We start from the raw sequence: 22,744 nt of genomic DNA on the forward strand, positions 1-22,744 counted from the left end.
GGTGTTTGTTGGGTTGGCATAGATCGAGATTAGGATTTTTTTACTCCGAGTATCGGAGAGGTATCTCTGGGCCCTCTCGGTAATGCACATCACTATAAGCCTTGCAAGCAATGTGATTAATACGTTAGTTTTGGGATGATGCATTACGGAATGAGTAAAGAGACTTGCCGGTAACGAGATTGAACTAGGTATAAGGATACCGACGATCGAATCTTGGGCAAGTAACATACCGATGACAAAGGGAATGACGTATGTTGTCATTGCGGTTTGACCGATAAAGATCTTCGTAGAATATGTAGGAACCAATATGAGCATCCAGGTTCCGCTATTGGTTATTGACCGGAGATATGTCTCGGTCATGTCTACATAGTTCTTGAACCCGTAGGGTCCGCACGCTTAACGTTCGATGATGATTTGTATTATGAGTTATGTGTTTTGGTGACCGAAGATTGTTCGGAGTCTAGGATGAGATCACGGACATGACGAGGAGTCACGAAATGGTCGAGAGGTAAAGATTGATATATTGGAAGGTAGTATACAGACATCGGAAGGGTTCCGGAGTGTATCGGGTACATGCCGGAGTACCGGAGGGGTTACCGGAACCCCCCGGGGAATATATGGGCCATATGGGCCATAGGAGGGAGGCTAACCAGCCCACAAGGGGCTGGTGCGCCCCCCACAAGGGAGGAGGCCGAATTGGTTTAGGGAAGGGGGCGCCACCCCCCTTTCCTTCTCCTACTCCTTCTCCTTCCCCCTTTCCAACTCCATGAGAAGGAAAAGGGGGGGGGCGAATCCTACTAGGACTAGGAGTCCTAGTAGGACTCCCCCTTGGCGCGCCCCCTCTAGGCCGGCCTCCTCCTCCTCCCCTCCTTTATATACGTGGGCAGGGGGGCACCCCAAAGCACATCAATTGTTCTCTTAGCCGTGTGCGGTGCCCCCTCCATAGTTTACTCCTCCGGTCATAGCGTCGTAGTGCTTAGGCGAAGCCCTGCGCGAATCACATCAACATCACCGTCACCACGCCGTCGTGCTGACGGAACTCTCCTCGACCCTCTGCTGGATCAAGAGTTCGAGTGACGTCATCGAGCTGAACATGTGCTGAACTCGGATGTGCCGTACGTTCGATACTTGATTGGTTGGATCGCGAAGACATTCGACTACATCAACCACGTTAACCTAACGCTTTCGCTTTCGGTCTATGAGGGTACGTGGACACACTCGCCCCTCTTGTTTCTATGCATCTCCTAGATAGATCTTGCGTGATCGTAGGAATTTCTTTAAAATTGCATGCTACGTTACCCAACAATGCTAAGTATAAGCAGGACTACTAACCAACGTCAAAGAAGCCACACTTTTTACTAAAGCGCGGAAAGCACTAATGTGAAAATAATTCGCACTAGAAGTACTCTTATCAACATCATACAAGATATCATTCAAGTCTCCCATATAGATCATTGGTTTGCCCAAGTTATCATACACGAATTTTGCAACATTATCCCAAATCACACTAGTCTGAAGGTGATACAGGTCACCATGAATACAAACTAGACCAAACTTGATACCCTAGGCTATATGGACAACATTATCTAAGATAGCATGAAAAGATGCACTATGAATAGAGACTTTCATTTCATCGTTACACATTAGCCATAACTCACCCAAACTATCCTCTCGAAGGAATACTATACTCTATGATATGCAAGACGATTTACAAGATCTTGAGGCTTAACTCTAGAGATTTCATTTTTGAAATGAATAAAAACTGAGCTTTTGTGGAGTGCATGAGATATGCCAGGCAAGTCATGCGATCATTACCAAGTTGTCGGCCTATACCTCGACAGTTTTAGGCGATAAACTTCATGGTGACCAAGGCACATTAGAATCCCAAGGTTTCTCCTTGTTGATCTTATAGCAGAAAGAACTTGATGCCTCCCACCACTCATACGAATTGCTTCAAACCACCTTTAATGAGCAGCTGTTCGTGAATCATATCAGACAAAAATGGAGTAGCCGACACACACGTGCTTGCGCTAAGTCAGATCATGCCCTTGCATCACGACATCCTCCCAAGGCTCTTCCACCATGAAGCCCGTGACTTAGGGGTGGAGTCGGTGACGGTGTGATAGACGGCCTTTCGGTCGCCTTGCCACCGGACTTAGGGTTGTGCTTGGAGCAGAACGAACTAGTGGGTGCGAGACAGATCCAGCTTGGATAAGGGACGTCGGAGTGGAGTCCGGCTGGAGAGAAGGTGGTGCGCAAATGAGTCGGTGGTGAGCAAGGACCGAGCAATGAACTGGGAGATCGACACATTAGAGAGAAATGGGATCCAGGAGAAAAACAGGCGGGAGCAGATCATAAGAAGAAGGAAAAGGGAGGACACGACAGAACACCGGTCGCCGGACTATAGCCGGAAGTCGCCATGGAGGCAAGTCTCAAAGCTATGCAAGTATTGTGCGTGAAGTCGGGGAAACCGAGCCAATCCCTTTGTCTCCCTCGCCGTCCGGTCCGACGCTGCGCTCTGTCGAACTATTTTTTTATTATTTAAATGTTTATTTTGTTTATGTAATAGGAGAATAAAATCCACACATCTTGTATGAACACTTTTTAACGTGTGTAGAAATTTATCCTTGTGAAAAAGGATATTTCTGCACAGGTCCTCGCTCTGTTTCCGGAAACTCCTCGCTCTGTTTGTTGTACAGCTGAAGCAGTAGCAGAGTAGGAGGATGGCGGCGGGAGTGGTGCGCCGCCGCCTCGCCCTCGCCGGCGCCACCCGCCGCCAGCCCTTCGCCGCCATCCCCAAGGTGAGCAAGCTATCTGGGCTAGGGTTCACCGGCCGGAAAGGAAGGAAGAAACCCCCATTCCCATTCCCAATCCCAATCCCTCGCTTCCCCGCCCCTTTGCTGACCGAATCGAATGCCGCATGCAGGTGGAGGACGAGCCCTGCTGCGGGGGTTTCCTCCCCTGGCTGCGGAGCAAGGCGGGGGCCAGCATCTCGTCGGCGCTGCGCATCGGAACCTCGCCCTTGGGAAGGTCAGGTCAATCTCGCTCTTCTTGTTTTGGGTACTGTCGATTTGCTGCATAGAGCAGAGCAGAGCAGCAGCCATCCTCACTAGTAACAGTGTTCGTCAGATCCTTGTTCGCTTCGCAGCCGATCCAGGAGGGGGACTGCATACTGCAACTGCCTCACGCTGCTGTATGTTCCCAATTCTAAGCAATCCCCTTAGTTTTTTCTGAAAAATATACTGCAAAGATACAGTATCCTGCAACTTTCTTCACTACAAGATACAGTATCCTGCCAATTAATTTTTATGGTTTGCTTATTTATCTTCTTGTAAATATGCAGCAGCTTACTCAACACAAACTTCCTCAAGAGGTCCGCCTGTTGCTCGACGACGATGCTGTCGCCAGAGCCGCGGCGGCCAAGGTAGCCGTGCTCCTCATGATGGAGCAGCGCCTGGGACATGTAGGTCTTATTTGGTTAATTCCCCTGCTTGCCGCATTTGTTTGTTTGTTCTGGAAGATTTCTCCTTGTGTCATGAAATACCAAAAAAGGAGTTTTTGGAGGTACCGGCTTATGGGTGTTTGCCTTGTAGGAATCGGGATGGGCGCCGTATGTTACATCTCTTCCGGCCAAGGATCAGATGCACAACATGGTACGTACGTACCTATGCAATGGAAATGTTACATAGCGACGTGAACACACACTCCATGGTTAAGTTCTGTCTGATTGTTGACATGCCAGTGGAAGTGCCTGATGGTTTCTTTCTTACTGGGCTTGTTTTGTTTTATCCTGGGAAAACCCCATGATTTTATCCTAACCCAAAATTGCCGAGGCAGGATAAGAATAAGGGGAATCCAAGTATAGTTCTTACATAGTAGTAATGCACCATATATACATTAAGTACATTATTTATGTTCATCCTGATGAGCCCATGAATTATCACATTTGAAAACTGAAAATATTTGAGGCAGCAAGTATGTAATTCCTGCAGATGTTCTGGGATCTGGATGAGCTTGATATGGTCCGACATAGCCCGGTCTATGATGAAGCCATCGAACAGAAGGAACGAATCAGGAAACAGTTTTCAGCAGCAAAACCAGTTTGTGCTCTCTCTCTCTCTCTGTGTGTGTGTGTGTGTGTCTCTCTCTGTCTCTCTCAAATTGACATACTTTTTTGGGCTAATTAGTCTCATAACTGTTTACCCTTTTTCATATGCAAGGCTCTTGAACGTTTTCCACATTTGTTTGGAGAAGTCAAACTGGAGGATTTCATGCATGCTTCTGCATTGGGTATGTATAAGGCTCTAAATTTAAAGTGCTACTGAACATTTAGCATTACAACTAAATGATATCTTGGTAGCTGAGAATGTTGGAAATTGGGTGGTTTATTATTCTAACTATACTGAATCATTATATGGTTGATTGACTGCATCCTAACATGACACAGTTGTATGATCCTTTTCGTTATGTGTGATTTTATTTGAGAAGGCGACAAAGGGGTTAATAGGACTTCTTTGCTGTATTTTCCCCAAAAATTTGTCCTCTGAGACTATTTTCATGGCACATGCAGTTTCATCTCGAGCTTGGCAGACTTCTAGAGGTGTATCACTGGTACAATTTTCTAAATCTTTGCCTGTCACTAGTTTGCAACTTAAATATATTGAATGCATTGTGCATCGACATTTTAACTGTCTGAAAACATCATTTAGGTTCCATTTGCAGATTTCCTTAACCATGATGGTGCTTCTGATTCTATATTAGTGTATGACGAGGAGAAAGATGTTTCAGAGGTACATCTATGAACTTTGGTTCAATGCCTAGTAGTGCAGTTGTGTATCAAGGCACTTTACTTATTTTCCATTCTTTTTTATATACGGATCAATACTCTGCTCTTATTCTCAGTTACTTACAGGTCATTGCCGACAGGAATTATGCTGTTGGTGAACAGGTGAGTTTTGGAGAAATTTTTTCGCTTAAACTTTATTTTGGTTGGATCTTTATGCTATTCACAAAATGTCTCTGGGAATGACGAGAACCATCTGTTCTGAAACATAATTCAGTGAAGTTTCATTATATTTTCAGGTCATGATCAGATATGGGAAATACTCGAATGCCATGCTAGCACTTAACTTCGGATTTACACTTTCCAGAAACATATATGACCAGGTCTGTAAAACTACAGTTTGATGGTCAAACTCCTAAGGAATCTTAGTTGGTATAGTGGTAACTAATGAAGCATCGGAACTTGTTCGTAAGAAATTATGGCTTCTTGGTCCTCTGACACCAGTAATTGGGTCATCGATGGCTATTTAACATGTTAAGAATATTAATTACTAAGCTCTAGTAAACATGATTTCCATGAAACAAGCAATCATATGACTTCATACATACATATTTGCTCTTGAAGCATTGCCCCGATGATATTTTCTGTTGCACATGTTCTTAAATTTTCATTGCATTTTCAGGCACATATTTGGATAGATATTTCAGAGCAAGATCCACTTTATAAAAAGAAGCTTGACATATGGCAAAAGCACCGTACTCCGAAATCTGAACACGTGTGCAGCTCTGGCTGCACTAGAACTACTTTTGCTATAAAGTATGTTGTTTGGCAGTTATTTATGGCTAATACAGTTCATCATTTGATTATATTCTAGATTTTCTTTGCAACATTAATAATGCAAACATCAGACAGTTAAGGTGGAATGGAATTTATTCTGAAATCGGCACTAGTCATATTTTCTGACTGCACTGAAAATGCAGAACTTTATGCCAGTGCCGACCATATTGTACATTTGTACAGTAGTAGTTCTAGATAGTTTTTGTTTCAGGCCAGCTTTGTACTGTTTCTGTTGTCTACTGATTTACAATGCAGTGATCAATAGATAGAGTTTCTTGAAATCCAGCAGTGCTAACTGTCCACCTTACTAGCGCATATGTTGAACTAGGATTGGAAGTAGTGCATGGCTATGCTTGAATAAACAATGAAATACCAACTTTAGTATTTTCTCTGAAAAATCTGCATTGGAATTAATTCTCATAATGCATTAACTGATTCTTTCTGAAAGTCAACTAATGTTTGAAATAGCTCTGGCAAGTTTAAGTAAAGGTGAATTCTGTGATTGCTTTTGCATGATGAGAGCATGGTCTATGTTTTGTGTCACTGAGTATGAATGATGGAAACAGGGAAGTCAAATACTCTGGAAACAAAGGGGTTGGGATTCCACAGGCCTTGCGTGCATTTGTCCGGGTTTTCTGTGCCACCTCAATTGAAGGTGCTATGCTATTATCTATTACTTTTTCCCATTCATATTACTCGTCACTGCTTTAGTACAGCGACAATTAATATGGATCGGAGGGAGTATTATATTTGTATATTTCTTTATTTCATTTTAGTCACATCATTCAGTGACACAACAATGATTGCCTCTTTAGAATTGGAAGAGATGGCCGTGGAGGCTGCTGAAAATGACGGCCGGCTTGCGAGGCGTCCTCTGAAGCATGCGGAGAGAGAAGTCCATGCTCACCGCAAGTTGCTTATGCACCTTGACAGCATGATTCAGGGTCATTCTACAGCTATTGAGGTGAGGACACTGACAACAGCTGAGAATTCTGTCTCACTAAAAAGCAATACTGATGAAGCCAAATAACAAATACAGCACTACCCTGTTGCAGCATACGGTTCCACTTGTATAGGATTAGAGGTGGTTAGGTGAAAGAATGGCCTTTGTATATTAACTTTCTTTACACATGCTTTTTTGTTGAAACTAAACTTGTAATTTTTTTTTGTATGGACGGCTATGATAGTGAAAAAGACTGTAAGAGAAACCCATTGTCGAAGCAGAGAACAATTTGAATAAGAAGATTGTTCCATCAGATTAAATTCATGTGGATATTCTGATTTGGCTTTATTTGCAGCAACTTGAAACCATTGATGGCGCTGCATCTAGGAGCATGCATCAGTTCAGAAAAGAGATGGCTAAAAATTTACTTGCCGGCGAGCTACAGGTTTTGCAGAGTGCTTATGCATGGGTTGCAAACTACTGTAAAACTGTGGCATGTACATGATCATCCCAGCCTAATTATAGGAGCATGCATGAGACGGAGCGTAGGATTGCCAGCCCTGTTAAGATGCATGGGAATTGGTGGCCACATGCATCTCGAGCACTTTTATTGATATATAGATTTGAGGTGTGTAGTGTGCTGCTAGAAATGTTAGGCATGTTTGTTACCTAGGAATTGACATGATTTTTGGAGGTTTGATTTTTTTCAATGAAATTTATGCATTTTCAACAGCCCCATGCATGTGAAAAGTTGATTACCATCCGGATGGCTCCTTGGAACAGCATGCATGCATTTGGTCCATCACTTCCACTGCACTTCATCCTTCTGCATGCGTTCTTTAACCTCTCACCATCTTTGCTATATTTAGGCATTGATATATTTGCAATGAATGGACTTGGCTATCAGCCTCTCAATGGCATCTCCTCCCTCCCCCTTTCTTCTCTTTTCACCTCCCACTTGTCTCTTTTCTCGTGGTATGGTCGTCATGTATAGTGGAAAAGATTAATGCCAAGAGATTGGGTTGGATTCTGGAGGAGGAAGAGGCAGAGAAGGCAGGATGCTGCAGCGGGCGGCGAGCAATGCATACTCATGGTGGTGGGCGAGCCACATCCGCACCAAGCAGTCCAAATGGCTCGACAATCACCTCCAAGGTATTCATCCACTTTCCGGATTAAACGTTATCTTCACATATTCCATGAATATGTCAAATGGGAATTTTCGGATTATGGATCAGGTCTATCTACAAGTTGTTCAATCAGCCACATTTCAAATCAATATACATATTTTTTTGTGGCTCATGAATTAGTCCCATCTCAAAATTGACATGCATGTTGTGTCTGCTTGTCTGGGTAAAATCTGCACCATGGAATCAGTGCAGGCCTGTTGCATCCCTGATCTGATGATTTCATCCTTTGTTGCCTATATGGAAATGGTACTTGATCAGTGTTAGTTCCATTCTGTTGATGTAAAATGCTATGCATTGTGGGAAAATTGTCTTGATTAATTGCACCAAAAACGATGTTATTTTTAGTTTAAATAGCATGAAGTCTCGAAACTGTTTCTCACCTTGCATATTTTGTTTCTTGTTTTCAGCAATTATTTTACAACAGGATAATGAAATGTACTAGCCAAACACCGACAATTTGTCAGCATCTATTCGGAGGATTGGAGCACCTTGCTAAAGTTCTCTAAAAACCAATCAGATTCTTTGTAAAAAAAATCTGTAAAATGCTACATCTCTTCATACTTCTGATTGATATGCTAAGAAATTTTTCGTTTGATGTGCAGATATGGAGCACCTGGTCAAGTGCATGCTCTTACTCCTTGGAGAGGAAGCCGATTCCTTTTCAAAGCGAGCAGAGATGTACTACAAGAGGCGGCCTGAGGTGATCACTCAGGTGGAAGAAGTGTACCGGATGTACAGGGGTCTCGCCGACCGGTATGACATCATGTCAGGGGAGCTGCACAAGGCAAACCACACCATCGCTACCGCCTTCCCTGACCAGGTTCAGTATGCGATGCTAGAAGAGGAGGATGACAACGTCCCAAAGGCGTTCACCCCGGTCGATCCGCGCAAGATCCACAAGTCGACCGTCGATGGGCTGCTGAAGAAGAAGAAAGGAAATGTGCCAGGAGCCGGCGGAGACAAGAAGGAACAAGCTCCGATGAGCAAGGAGAATGCACGAGAAGAGATTAGCAGGCTACAGAAAGCTATACTTGTGATGCAGACCGAGAAAGAGTTCATCAAGAACTCGTACGAGAGTGGCATTGCCAAGTACTGGGATCTTGAGAAGGAAATAAATGAGATGCAGCAAAAAGCTTGCCACTTCCAAGACAAGTTCGACGTAAGCGCAGTGATCGAGGACGATGAAGCCAGAGCCTTGATGACAGCGACGGCCCTCAAATCCTGTGAAGATACCATTGTCAGATTGCAAGAACAGCGGAAGACCGCTGCCAAACAGGCATTGGACGAGTCTGAACGGGTCAAGGTGTTGAGAGAGAAGCTCAAGCCTATAATGGACGAACATGGCAAGTCTCTACCGGACCTGGTGGAGAAAAACATACGGAAGAATCATGTCACGGAGATGGGAGACGTGTATCATGTGAAGCTGGGTGAGCTGCAGATGCAAACGTTAGTCGACAAGATCAAGGAAAACTTCACGAGCGACTGCAACATCACCATGGACGAGATCACGGAGCAGATCGACGAGCTTGTCAACAAAGTTGTCGATTTGGAGCTTATGGTTTCGTCGCAGACCTCGCAGATCGACAGAATGCACCGCGAAAATGAGGAGCTGGAGAATTCCGTCAAGAGCCTGGAGGAAGAGAAAGGCTCGAGTGAACTGGACGAGAAGCTGAAGCAGGTGGAAGAAGAGCTGGTCAGAGTGCAGGCTCTCGAAAGCTCCTTCCATAAAGACGAGAGCACGATACGTTCAAACTTCACCGAAACGATAAGCAGATTCAGTAATTTCGCCGACATGTTGCAGTCGCCAGTTTGCGACTACCAGGCTCCTGGTTCTGCTGCTCACATGTCGGCGCCAACCGGCGAGGAAGCACCGCCTCCTACGGAGCCATCCAGCCAGAGCCATCCACCTCCACCTGAGGAAGAAGAACACAAACAACAGGTAGAAGAAGAGAAGGCCACCGTCGTGCAGACTCCTCAACCCCAACAAGCCAGCACTGGAGATGCTGCTGCTGCTGCTGCTGTTCCTCAACCCCAACAAGCCAGCACTGAAGATGCTGCTGCTGCTGTTCCTCAACCCCAACAAGCCAGCACTGGAGATGCCGCCGCCGCTGCTGCTGCTGTTCCTCAACCCCAACAAGCCAGCACTGGAGATGCTGCTGCTGCTGCTCCTCAACCCCAACAAGCTAGCACTGGAGATGATGATGCTGCTGCTGCTGCTGCTCCTCAACCCCAACAAGCCAGCACTGGAGATGCTGCTGCTGCTGCTGCTCCTCAACCCCAACAAGCCAGCACTGGAGATGCTGCTGCTGCTGCTGCTCCTCAACCCCAACAAGCTAGCACTGGAGATGATGCTGCTGCTGCTCCTCAACCCCAACAAGCCAGCACTGGAGATGCTGCTGCTGCTGCTCCTCAACCCCAAGCTGCTGCACCGGTTTATGTGGCGAAAACAGGGGCGGCGGCGAGCACTACTGGTGCGTCTGTCGTAGATGGCACTAAAAATTCAGATCATGGGCATGACAAGATTTCGCGGCCGGGTTCGCTGGCACGGCTTCGCCACATCTCTTCTGACGTTGATGATTCTGAGGAGCAAAAGGAGAAGGGCGAGAAGGGGTGTGTTGACAGCGACATGAAGAAACTGCAAGAGCGGCTCATGGATGGCCTGGAAGACAAGGAGAAGGTCCTGCTATCAGAGTACACCTCGCTCCTGGAGGACTACAAGGACACCAAAAGGAAGCTGCTGGATGTGGAGAAGAAGAACCAGGAGTGCCTCAACGAGATCAGGTCGCTGCGCAATCTTATCGGAGAGAAGGAGAAGGAGAAGGAGAAGGAGAGGGAGAGGGGCAGCATCAGAGGAGGACACAGGAGGACACCCAGCCTTAGCCATCAGAGGAAGCAGAGCCTTTCTTCCATCTCTAAGCTCATCAGGATGGGCTCAAACATGCAAGACGACCCTCCCGCTGCTGACCTTGACGACATGAGGCTGCCGGCGATCGCCGAGGTGGAGAACCCGTCGCCACTGGAGGAGAAGTTCAGGCGCGACATTGACACGCTGCTGGAGGAGAACCTCGAGTTCTGGATGAAGTTCAGCTCCTCCATGGGCCGGGTGCAGGAGTTCCAGAACAAGTACGACGACCTCAGGAGGGTGGCGGCGGACGGCGCCGACGGCGAGAAGAAGCTCCGGGCGCTCAAGACGGAGCTGCAGGTGTGGTCGGAGCAGAACGCGATGCTGCGGGGCGAGCTGCAGTGCAGGTTCGCGTCGCTGTGCGACATCCAGGAGGAGATCTCGACGGCGCTGGAGATGGACACGGAGCAGGCGGAGCAGGCCGAGGAGGGCGCGCCGCGCTTCACCTCCTACAGCGCCGGCAAGTTCCAGGGGGAGGTGCTCAACATGCAGCAGGAGAACAACCGGGTCTCCGACGAGCTGCAGAGCGGCCTCGACCACGTCAAGACGATCCAGTTTGCCATCGAGAAGAAGCTCAACGAGGGCGTCAAGCTCTCCTCCTCCTCGCCGGCGGAGGAGGGGGAGGAGGAGGTGGTTGGGCCGGACGGGGTCCTGGCGCGGGTGCCGACCAAGGCCAAGGTGCCGCTGCAGTGCTTCCTGTTCCCGACCAAGCCCAAGAAGCCGTCGCTGTTCGCGCGCGTCACGCCGGCCGTGCTCCACAAGCAGCAGTTAGACATGAAGTTAGACATGAAGTTAGACATGAAGTTCCTCCCCAAGATGCCAAAGTAGCCACCCACAGAAGCAGCAGCAGCAGGGATATGTCATTTAGCTTAATTAAACTAACTAGCAGATGGGATACATTTTTTTGATGAAATTAATGCTTCAAGCTATGTATGATTGAACCAAACTATTCTTGCTTTGTTTTCTAGGGCATTGTAATTTGTTGTAACCTCTGAGATCAATGGAAGAAAGACAAATCATTTCCCCTTTTTCATGTTCATCTGTCAGGAAACAAACCTACTTGCTGTAGTTTCCTCCAGGAAATTGAGTGATGTGCTTATCTAGGTTATTTCGATACGACAAATTTTTACTTGATAGCAACTTCATATATTTTGTTTTCTAGGGCAATGTGACCTCTGAGATCAATGTAAAGGCACATCATGTTTTCCCATTCCATTTTCATCTGTCAGGACACCTAGTTGTAATTTCCTTGATAGCAAGTACAATTTCTTGGATCATTTTAGTGTTGTTTGATCTTAGAACATTTACTTGATACTCCCTCTGTAAACTAATATACGACGCTCTTATATTAGTTTACGGAGGGAGTACATTTTAGTGTAGTGTAAGCTTGAGAATTTTACTTGGTACTCCCTCTGTAAACTTCATAAGAATTTTTAGATCACTAAAGTAGTGATCTAAAAGGACATAAAAAAGTTTACAGAGGAAGTACATTTTAGTGTTGTGTGATCTTTACATTACTTGATGATACATGGTGTTGTGTAATCTCAGACAAATTTTCTTCATGTATAGTGCTGTGTGTTCTTGACAAATTTATTTGATACATAGTGTTGTAATTTTCTCCGGATGAAAAAATTGCTTGATAGCAACTCCATAGATGTAGTATGCAAGGTATAGAACGCGAACTTAAGAAGCAGAGATTGCTTGTACAAATTTATATATAGTAGAAGACCAAATTGTGACATAAACAAGACCTCTGTGCAGATCATCATCTTTTAACAAATTACATAAACAGGAATAAGGGTTACATGATCTTTTAACAAATAAAATAAGAGTTACATGATCTTTTAACATAGTGTTGTAATTTTCTCCAGATGAAAATGATCCACCGCCACCAAAACCGGAGTGTCTCTCACTGTGCTGCTATTTGGCATAAATACTAGAGTTTCATTCTAGAGTGAATGGCAACCAGACCGCACACTATATTTGGCATAAATAAACAACATAGTTTAACAACAAATTTATCCTACAGTGACAGCATCTACTCCCTCCGTTCCGAATTAGTTGTCTTAGATTTGTCTAGATACGGATGTATCTAGACTCATTTTAGTGCTAGATACACCCGTATCTAGACAAATCGAAGACAAGTAATTCGGAACGGAGGGAGTAGTTACATGCCTTTGAAAATTGGAACATCCCCATGACTCAACTCCAAGCATAGGAACCTTCCTCCTTTCTTTACAACTCTGAAACCCACAAATCCATGAGAAACTAATTAGATGTGAAGAACATAAAACAGTCGGATTTCAGAAACCATACAACAAGTCCTACCAGCAAGAAATCTCCTGGAGAACAACTATTAATCCAAACATGCTTGCAAAGTTTGAAAAATCAAAATCTTATATAGATATCTGAACAGATGAAGGCATCGAATTTGCAGCATGTAAGATTAAAAATGAGACTTGAGGAGCGATTCAGGAGATTTAAAATGAGACTGATTCAGTTGGTTTAGGTTTTTTACATGAACCGCATGTAAGCTTATGACACAGCTTGCTCAATGTATCATTTCTGATCCCGAATGCAATAGTATAGCCATCCATAGACATGTCTTCAAAACTCAACAGCTTCTGCATCTCCCTGTACCCAACAAAGGCACTGCTCTCCAGTGTAGCCTGAAATAATAAAAGAATGAACTGGTGAACAGAATACAACATCTGATAGAAAAAGTTTCATGAATAATGAGATGTTTTTCGGCAGCACGCTTCTTTCCGACACTGCGTAAATGTGAGTGTCTTCTTCCATGTCAGTAAGAGTACCCTGTCCCTGTGTAGCCCTGTGGTTCACACTCTTAATTCTTTCCACAACACGTAATGCAAAGTACGTTACTTCAAAAGAATTGACAATGGTTTAATACAGCACAGTAACCTTTCATAAGAAAGTCATCCATAAATAATAATAAAATGCAGCAGAAACAAAAAGACAAGGTGTAAGCTGTACAGTTAAGGTAGAACAAGGTTTGCAATAAACATCATTCAATCTTCAGAACAAAGAATAGGTGCTAAGTTAATGCCTCAGTGGATGGATACATGTGTTCCTCTGCTTGCGATTTTGCAGAGGCAATGGGCACTGGGTCTTGCATTTCCACATTGAGGCGGAGTCTTACAACATAAATTTAAATGCAGAGAACAAAGCAGGAACTACAAAGACGGGTTTATAGGAAAGACACTGACACAATATTTGAGTAATAATATGTACTCCCTCCATCCGGAAATACTTGTCGAAGAAATGGATGTATCTAGACGTATTTTATTTCTAGATACATCTATTTTTATGCATTTCTACGACAAGTATTTCCGGACGGAGGGAGTATAAAGTTTATCAACGAAAGCTTAGGACAGCTCGAGCAAGAAAAGTAGAAAAGAAGTCATGATACAATCCACCAGGCCAGTCATCGGTCAGCATATCATCTGATAAGTACGTAGTACTCATGTTACATCTATTTTGTCACAACAACACAGCTTATTCCTTTAAATTTGCCGGTGACTGTCAAAGTTTTTTATCCTAATTGATGCTCTATCTGATAAGTAGTACTCATATTACATCTATTTTGTGCCTGTCCCGCCGGCCACATCGAGGAAAAGGATTCAGCTTTGAGATGAGCCTGGAAAAGAAATCACAGGAATCTGGTGAGGAAGCCGCCATGAATGCGGGGGGAGGTGGGAAATAAATCCCCCACCCCCGGAGGCGAGTCGACCCACTCGAAGCAAAAATTCCCCACTCTCCCCGACCCATCGCATCCCAATCTAGAGTGCGGCGGCGACACCCTAGGCGACCATGGCCGACTGGAGGATGAAGATGGAGTGGGCGATGGTGGAGCTCGCGAGCGGAGACGAAGCGAAGTTGGAGAGGGCGAGGGAGGTGATCTCCTGGTTCGCCAGCAGGAAGGAGATGCGGCGCACGACGAAGCACGTCTTCAGGAATCTGACGGTGGAGGAAGACGAGCAGCTCACTCCGAATGGGATGACCACTCCGACTGGTGCTCCGGTGAGCTCGCTGGCAGCTCTGGTTTGGGCTATGGAGGAGACAGAAGGCAACAACCAGGCGCAGAAGAGGAAGTGGTGGGCGTTCAGATCCCGACGCCGCTTCCCCACCGGCCCAGAGGAGTTCGTGATGGGGGCGGTGATGGCCATCCCCACGCCTGGGACTCGCTGGGTGCCCATCCGGATCGATGACAGCGAGGCGGAATCGGAGGAGGAGCAGACAGATCTAGGAGAGGGGTCAAGTCAGATGGTGGAGAAGAAGGGGGGAGAGAAGAAGATGAAGGAGAAGAGCTACGCCCTGCGCAGATCCCCTCGCTTCCTGCGCCGCTCACCACGTCTGCAGGAGGCGGCCAAGTCCGCGGCGGAGGGCTAGGCTTCTCCCCTGCCGGCAACCGCTTTTGGTTGCTGGCTGGGGAGGAGTCTGGTGAGGAGGACGACGACTCATCAGACCCCCAAGGTGAGAAAAATATGGTTCAGAAATATTTGTTTAATAATTGCCAAAGCAAAATGGCTTATTGTCATAGTAAAGGCAGTAAAAAAAGTATAAAAAATGAAAACTAAAGTTGATGAAATAGAAAATGCTGCTAAAATGATAAGATCAAAAACAGGATAATTGAGGAAAAAATAGAAATATATATAGATAGTGATAAAAAGCAGTTATGGGACATGGATGGTGCTTTGGTGATGGGAAAAATGAAACAAAAAAGAGAGATACCAGATTTTTGGTCTGAGGTAGGATTAGAGGAAGAGATTCTGGTCGTATCTAACTGTGAGATTAATGCTGCTATTGGCAGTAGAATCACAAAAAAAAGACAGCAAAGTGGGAATATTGATATGGACATACAGTTGGAAAACTGGGCCTTGGATCTGAGCCTTATTAGAGGACAGCCCGGCCCAGAGCAAGAGGACACGGGAAGTGAGAAGACGCTTTCTGAGTCCTTTACCTACCTCAACCTTGAGCCTTATATAAAAGGCAGGGAGGGGGGAGAGATAGGGTTAGGGTTTTCCAGCCCGCCGCAAAGAGAAGAGGGAGAGGAGATGGATAGATTTGGAGGAAGGTTCGATGGAGGAAGAGGGAGATTCAACAGATGTGAAAGAGATGGGTGGCAGTACAGAAGGAAAGAGGAGGGAGAGAACCACCACAGAAATCTGACGCCATGGGAGGGCAGGAGAGAGTTTGCTAGAGGAAGAGAGATTGGAAGAAATCAAGAGAGACAGGAGAATAGGTAGGACATAGTCGCCGGAGGAGGGGGTGAAGATGAAGAAGCAGCAAAAAACAAGGTCAAAGACAAGGATGAAGGGCCTGGAGCTGAGCAGGGGGGAACCTCTGGACCCCTGGAAAGAAGTGGGCAAGATCTACTACAACAGCAACATGTACTGCTCAATGCTCTGTTAGCACAAATTTCACAAGGCAAGATTCTCTCTGGTAGTGAGGCAAACACCAGAGGTGGAGCTAGTACTGGACAGAGTCATGGGGGGAGTGATTCCAGGAGCAGTGGAACAAGCAAGGGGATGACAGACCCCAAGAATTTAGGGAAGCAAGGGAGAGAGGCTCTGATGATTCACAACATTGGAGGAAATCAAGGACAGAGAGGATTGGATGCTGGAGATGGAGATCAATATACCAATAGGAACTCACATGATGGAGGGAGATCAGGATTTGGGGGGGCAGAACAATATGTTTTGCAACAAATGCAAAGAAGTGAATCACTTGACCAAAGATTGCCCCCTTGGTCATTGTGTGATATGTGGGAAGAAAAATCATGTTACTGATGAGTGTAACTGGCTGAAGCAAATCAAGCCAGTGCCCAAGTTTGTTGGATATGCTGCCAGGGGACTTGGTGTGTTGCTGGTTCAGAGTACAAAAGAAGTCCTGGAAATGGAAAACCCAAACCCAATGGCTATAATCTCAGTGGTGTCAGGAGTGATCAATGAAACTCAATTGGTGGACAGATTACATTACATGTTCAATTGGAATTGGCAGTGGAGGTGCAAGAAGCATGGGGAAAATGCTTTTTTGGTTAGGTTCCCAAACAAATGAAGACTGGTGGAACTGAGCAAATGCAATGATTTTACTTTGTTAGGTTCAGGTGCTGTGATTAATGTGAAGTGGTGGAGCTTTGACTCACAAGCAGTGGGTAAATTGCATACTATCTGGGCCTTATTTGGAAAGGTACCTGAATGCTTTAGGCATTTTTTTGGTATGTGTGAGGTGGCTGCAACACTGGGTCCAGTTCTGGAAATTGACATGAACACCATTGCCAAGGAGAAGATTAGAGCCAAGGTTGGAATAAGAGATTATGAAAAAATTCCAGCCTACACTGAAGTCACAGATAAGGACCTGATGATATACAAGATTGTCCCTGAACTAGAAAGTGTTGTTGAGATGGGATGGTATGGAGAACATAAGAGACATGAGAGTGAGGGAGCAGAGGCGGAACACAGTGAGGGAGTCATGAGGAAAAGGCACAAAGGAGAAGATGATAACGTGATAGGGAATAAAGAGATGATATCTTTGGGTAGTTTGGGACTAGCACAATTTGAGGAGCTGAAGAAGAAAAATGTGGAAATAATGAGAATCCAAAAGGAACAAGCTATAGAGATGGAGGCAAGGAAAAAAAGTGGAGACTAGTATGGAAATGATCATGAAGAAGGTGACAGATCTAGAGGAAGACAAGGCAAGACAAAAAGCTCTCAGAATGAAGGAAGAAAAGAAGATCATGGAATTGGAACAAGAGAAGAAAGTACTCATGGAAATGATCAATAAACAGCAAGGTGTGATTGATAGATGTGTGGATAAAATTGAGATGTGGGAAACAAGAGAGAAAGAATTGGAGGAGATAACTGATACTGATCTGAGAAACATGGACACTGACAAAAAGGAAGAAAATCACAATAATTACAATGAGGCAGTGGACTACAATGCTAGTCAAGAATCTGTCTCCTTTGCTACTAAGGTAGGAGTGAAAACTGGAGAAAATGAGGCAGAAAACAGTGAGACAGAGGAGGAACAACTTAGAAGGTGTGGGAGGTTGGCTGGCAAGCAGGATTCTAAAATTGAAGATCTGGCCAAGGAGAGAGCGGCTGCCAAAGATAATTATGGTAAGATTCAGAACTTGAACTGTCAAGACATTTCTTTGTTAGATATGGCAGATAAAATTGGGATTGATTTAGGCTATTCTATTAATATGATTGAATCTAATCTGGACATCATATCTAGAATGGAACAATGTAGAAAAGATTTCTATATGCAGCATATCTGTAAAACAAAAAATGAGGAAGGTCAACATGATGAACCTAACCTCATAGATATAGGCGATGTGGAGCTCAAGGAAATCTGTTTTTGAGGATGACCACTCTGATACTGAATTAGAGATAGATCACTTCAATCACCTTAAAAGTTTTTTTACAAAAACAAAAAAGACCAGCTTGAACTCACCAGGGTTCTCCTGTGGGAAGACAACTAGTGTACTTGGGAGAAAGAAAAAGAAAATACAAAAATAAGGATAGTATGATAGGAATGTTCTGGAATGTTAGGGGGATTGGGAAAGACAATAAAAAGAATTTCATTAGGGAATGCATCATCAATAGGAAACTGGATTTTATTGGGATCCAGGAAACCATTAAAGATGTCTTTTCCAAAAGTGAACTGCACAACTTGTGTGGGGGGAGAAATTTTGAATGGAGATGGTCCCAACCAAGGGGGGAAATCTGGAGGGATCCTAGTGGGCATTAATTGTGACAATTTTGAGATTAACAGTGTAGAAATTGGGATTTATTTTATAAGAATCTTGCTTTATGACCAAAAAAAAAACAAATTTGAATGGAATCTCATTGTGGTATACGGTGATGCACAGCCATCTGGTAAAAATGCCTATCTGGCAGAAATGTCCAGACTGTATCATGACAACTCCTGTGTACCACTGATGATAGGGGGGATTTTAATATCATTAGGAATAGTACTAAAAAAGCAAACCCACTGGTAATGACCACTGGAGTTTTGTATTCAATGCTATTATTGAACAAGCTGGTTTGAGAGAATTACCTTTGGGGGGGGGGAATATACGTGGGCTAATAATCAAGAAAATACTACATATGAAAAATTGGATAGAGTGCTTATATGTCCTGATTGGGAAGAACACTACCCTCTAACTACAGTTCAAGCGTTAGAAAGGGAGTTATCTGATCACACACCACTGATAGTGGACTCTGGGGAGAAAAAGAATAACAATAAAATGTTTAGATTTGAAAATGCTTGGATGCTCAAAGAGGGATTCAGAGAGTTTGTATAAAGTGTGGAATGTGCAAATAGCTGGAGAGATCTTGGAGAGATGGCAAAAGAAATTGAGGATATTTAGACAAAAGGTGAGAGGATGGATTTTAAACTCTGATGCCATGGATAGGAAGATTAAAAAAGATATTATGAGCAAGCTGGATGAGATAGATAAAAGAATAGAGATAATGGGCATATCAGCAGCTGACAGAAATGAACAAAAAGAATTAAGGATTCAGTTGGGAAGACTGATGAAACAAGAAGAAATAAAGTGGTTGCAGAGGTACAAAGACAAAAAAAATAAAAGATGGTGATAATAATACTAGATATTACCATGCCAAAGTGAATGGGAGGAGGAGAAAAAATAGAATTTTTTTCTTTATGTCAGGAAGAGGCAGTGATTGAGGGGAGGAAGAGTTGATTAAATATATTACTAATTTTTACAAAGAATTATTTGGCCAACTTGAAATATCTACAGTGAACCTGAATATACAAGAGGCTCCTGGCATAACAGAAGAACAAGCTAGAACTTTGATTGAACCTTTCAGTATGCAAGAATTATATGAGGTGGTGTTCAATATGGAGAAAAATAAAAGCCCTGGACCTGATGGACTGCCAATTGAATTCTATCAAGAATTTTGGGATTTGGTTAAGTGGGATTTAAAAGATCTACTAGATGAATTTCACACTGGCAAACTAGAAATTTCTAGACTTAACTATGAGATTATTACCCTGGTGCCAAAAATCAAGGATGCTAGACAAATCCAAAAGTTTAGACCTATATGCCTGCTTAATGTGAGTTTCAAAATCATTACTAAAGTGTTGATGATTAGATTGAGTAAAGTGATTAGACCAATCATTTCACCCAATCAAACAGCCTTTATAAGAGGAAGAGATATTATGGAGGGAGTGGTGGTGCTACATGAAGCACTAAACACTATACATAAAAACATAGAGTGCTCTTCTGTTCAAAGTTAATTTTGAAAAAGCATATGATAAGATCAAGTGGCCTTTTGTGTATAAAATGCTGAAACTTAAGAATTTCCCTGATAAATGGTGTGACATGGTGATGCATACTATGGTAGGAGGACATGTAGGAGTGAAGGTAAATGATGAAATAGGACCATACTTCAAAACTTTTAAAGGGTTGAGACAAGGAGATTCCTTGTCACCATTGCTTTTTGACATTGCTGCTGATGCATTAGCTATTATCTTGGATAATGCAATGAGAGAGGGTTTTGTGAAAGGGGTATTGTCAGAACTAAATGGATGTGAAGTGAATATGCTTCAGTATGCAGACGATACAATTTTTTTGCTGCAAGATGATGAAAACAGTGCAAAAAATTTAAAATTCATACTAACTGCTTTTGAACAGATGTCAGGATTGACCATAAACTTTCATAAGAGTGAGATCTTTTTGTTTGGAGAAGCAGTTGATAAAACCAACTTATACCAAGAGATTTTCACATGTGAAGTGGGGAAAATACCTATCAAATATTTAGGATTGCCAGTAGCTGATGTTAGGCTGGGGAATAAATTTTGGAAGGGAGTCACTGAGAAAATTGAAAAAAGATGTGCATGCTGGCCGGGAAGACTTCTCAATATGGCTGGGAGAGTAACCCTAGTGCAAGGTTGTTTGACAAATATCCCTCTATTCATGATGTCATTTTACCCTCTCCCTGTAGGAGTGAGGAAAAAAGATGATTTCTTTAGAGCTAGATTGGTTTGGCAGGAAGATGAAAATAAAAAGAAATATCATCTAGTCAAATGGAAAACATGCTGTTTGCCAAAAGATTTAGGGGGGCTTGGAATCATTAACCCGGAAATAATGAACAAAGACCTTTTAGTGAATCAGGAACGTGGGTGAATATTCTGAAGGCCAAATATATACAAAATAAATGTTTATCTGGTTGGGAAAAAAGCCAGGGGATTCTCAATTTTGGAGCAGTTTGATGGATATCAAAAAACTATATTTTCAACATGTCAAAAAAAAGATTGGGGATGGGAATGAGACTAGATTTTGGGAAGACTGGTGGGTTGGATCTAGACCTCTGAAAGACATTTATCCTAGGCTATATAACATCAGCTTTGACCACAACATCTCAGTGGCAGAATCTGTGAACAAGGGGTGGCAGGGATTTAGTTTCAGGAGAGACTTTAGTGCTTAAACAAAGAATCTTTGGGATAGCTTAAAACAAAGATGTGAGGAGGTTAGGATGCATGGGGGAGTAGATCAACCCATGTGGATGCTAACTAAAAATAGGAAATTCTCAGTAAAATCCCTATACTCTTTTTTGATTAATGATGGAGTGGGATTTCCACAGAAATTCTTGTGGAAAACAAAAGTGCCATCAAAAATCAAAATGTTTCTTTGGCTTGTGACCAGGAGAAGCATTTTGACAAAAGATAATCTGCTTAGGAAAGGATGGAAAGGTGCAAAAGAATGTGTGTACTGTGGAAAAGAAGAAACTATTGACCACTTATTTTTTGATTGCTCTGCAGCTAGATTGGTCTGGAGCCTAATCAAATGTGTCTTTGATCTTAGGCGATCCCCCACTAATCTAAATGATTTCTTGGGAGGATGGTTAAAATCCTTTAAGAAACCAGAGAAACAAATGGTGTTAGTGGGGAGTGCAGCTGTTTTTTGGGCTTTGTGGAAATGCAGAAATGATATAATCTTCAGATAAAAAATACATGATCCTATGACTTTCATTCGACTGATGTGTAATTGGATTGTGGATTGGTCGATTTTGCAGAAAAAAAAAGCCGGAGGAAAGACTAATGCAGCTGGGAGCAAAACTAATCAAGCAGGTGGCAAGTGAGATTTACAAAGCAACGCAAGGGTGGAGGCCTGGTGTTCGTCGTCTGGAGGCTTGATCAACGTGAAGACCGGCTCTTCCTTCCTCTCTGTGTGGGCTTGTAATCTGAAACTTGCTTAAATAAGTAGGTGGATGATGATGGTTGTATGCGATGCAGTTCTATCCTTGTGTCTGATGCAGGGGTAGTATGTAGGCTCTGATCTAGGTTCCGTGCTTGATGAGATGTATGACTTTTGAACCAGGGTCCAGTTCGCTTTTGGGTTTCCTTAATGAAATTGGAGGGAAACCTCTTTTATATAAAAAAAAAACATGAATCTGGTGAGTGGAGGAAGGCCGCCGCTGGGAGGAGGTGGCGGCGGCGGAGGCTGGAGGATGCCAGCCTTGCTCGTGGCGGCCGCTCGCAGAAATGGGGAAGGAATTGCACTAATGGTTCAGTTTACATGCAATATTCTTACCTAGTCATAGACTAAAAACTTGGATTAACATATCTGCTAGGCCATCTACTATATAGTTTTTGCAATTGACAAAATTTAATTCAAGAAAAGATTTGTTACCAAATACAACCAAAATTCAGTACAAATCATATTTATTTTTAATGGTATATATGCATTACAACTGTTTAACAAAACTCGCTATAACTAGGATTTTGGCAACTTTGTTAAGTGGTTGTTGGCGCCGCTTCTTTTCTCCCTCGAGCTGCCTCACAAAACTCTTGTGGTTTCTATCTATCTTCTTCTCTCAAGAACACAAGAACACACACACGGAGGTCAGAGGCACACACACACGCACACACACCTCACCGTGGAGACACTAGCTTTGCTTTCTACTCCTGGTGAGACACACATACACTACATTGTTTCATCTGTCCTCACAGCCTCCGTTTCCATTAATATGCAACATACATATATATACATCAGGGGCAAGCACTCAAGCCCCACAACTCACGCCACTACACCGGCCACT

General features: G+C 43.7%; 2 protein-coding genes and 1 long non-coding RNA gene across 5 annotated transcripts; all 3 read left to right on the top strand.

Annotated features, from left to right (window-relative positions):
* Positions 1–2,489: 2,489 nt before the first annotated feature.
* On the top strand, positions 2,490–7,295 carry LOC109766789 (uncharacterized). 3 transcript variants are annotated; one of them, XM_020325870.4, is made up of 15 exons: positions 2,490–2,801; positions 2,927–3,030; positions 3,130–3,193; positions 3,344–3,463; positions 3,594–3,653; positions 3,993–4,100; positions 4,221–4,290; positions 4,571–4,611; positions 4,710–4,790; positions 4,913–4,948; positions 5,083–5,166; positions 5,466–5,599; positions 6,187–6,275; positions 6,436–6,584; positions 6,919–7,295. In XM_020325870.4, exons 1-15 carry the CDS (start codon positions 2,724–2,726, stop codon positions 7,066–7,068), a joined length of 1,368 nt encoding a protein of 455 aa, XP_020181459.1. In that variant the 5' UTR covers positions 2,490–2,723; the 3' UTR covers positions 7,069–7,295. The 3 variants fall into 3 exon arrangements, with proteins under 3 accessions (XP_020181459.1, XP_040242021.1, XP_020182035.1); XM_040386087.3 differs by lacking the exon at positions 6,919–7,295 and adding an exon at positions 6,808–6,883; XM_020326446.3 differs by having other exon boundaries at positions 2,662–2,801; positions 3,347–3,463.
* A 51-nt stretch (positions 7,296–7,346) lies between these two features.
* LOC109765287 (kinase-interacting protein 1) lies at positions 7,347–11,685 on the top strand. Its single transcript, XM_020324382.3, has 2 exons — positions 7,347–7,715; positions 8,353–11,685. Exons 1-2 carry the CDS (start codon positions 7,622–7,624, stop codon positions 11,478–11,480), a joined length of 3,222 nt encoding a protein of 1,073 aa, XP_020179971.3. The 5' UTR covers positions 7,347–7,621; the 3' UTR covers positions 11,481–11,685.
* A 4,025-nt stretch (positions 11,686–15,710) lies between these two features.
* On the top strand, positions 15,711–22,022 carry LOC120962137 (uncharacterized). The gene is made up of 2 exons (XR_012205815.1): positions 15,711–17,791; positions 21,719–22,022. It is a non-coding gene; the product is annotated as an uncharacterized lncRNA (long non-coding RNA).
* The last annotated feature ends 722 nt before the right edge of the window (positions 22,023–22,744 follow it).

This window comes from Aegilops tauschii, chromosome 3, assembly GCF_002575655.3.
Source record: "Aegilops tauschii subsp. strangulata cultivar AL8/78 chromosome 3, Aet v6.0, whole genome shotgun sequence".
Taxonomy (NCBI): domain Eukaryota; kingdom Viridiplantae; phylum Streptophyta; class Magnoliopsida; order Poales; family Poaceae; genus Aegilops; species Aegilops tauschii.

Coding starts and splice junctions, on each gene's coding strand:
- LOC109766789 (XM_020325870.4), top strand. CDS start 2,724: ATGGCGGCGGGAGTGGTGCGCCGCCGCCTCGCCCTCGCCGGCGCCACC. Junction 4,101..4,220: donor AGTTTTCAGCAGCAAAACCA/GTTTGTGCTCTC, acceptor TTCATATGCAAG/GCTCTTGAACGTTTTCCACA. Junction 5,167..5,465: donor CCAGAAACATATATGACCAG/GTCTGTAAAACT, acceptor TTGCATTTTCAG/GCACATATTTGGATAGATAT.
- LOC109765287 (XM_020324382.3), top strand. CDS start 7,622: ATGCTGCAGCGGGCGGCGAGCAATGCATACTCATGGTGGTGGGCGAGC. Junction 7,716..8,352: donor GCTCGACAATCACCTCCAAG/GTATTCATCCAC, acceptor TTTGATGTGCAG/ATATGGAGCACCTGGTCAAG.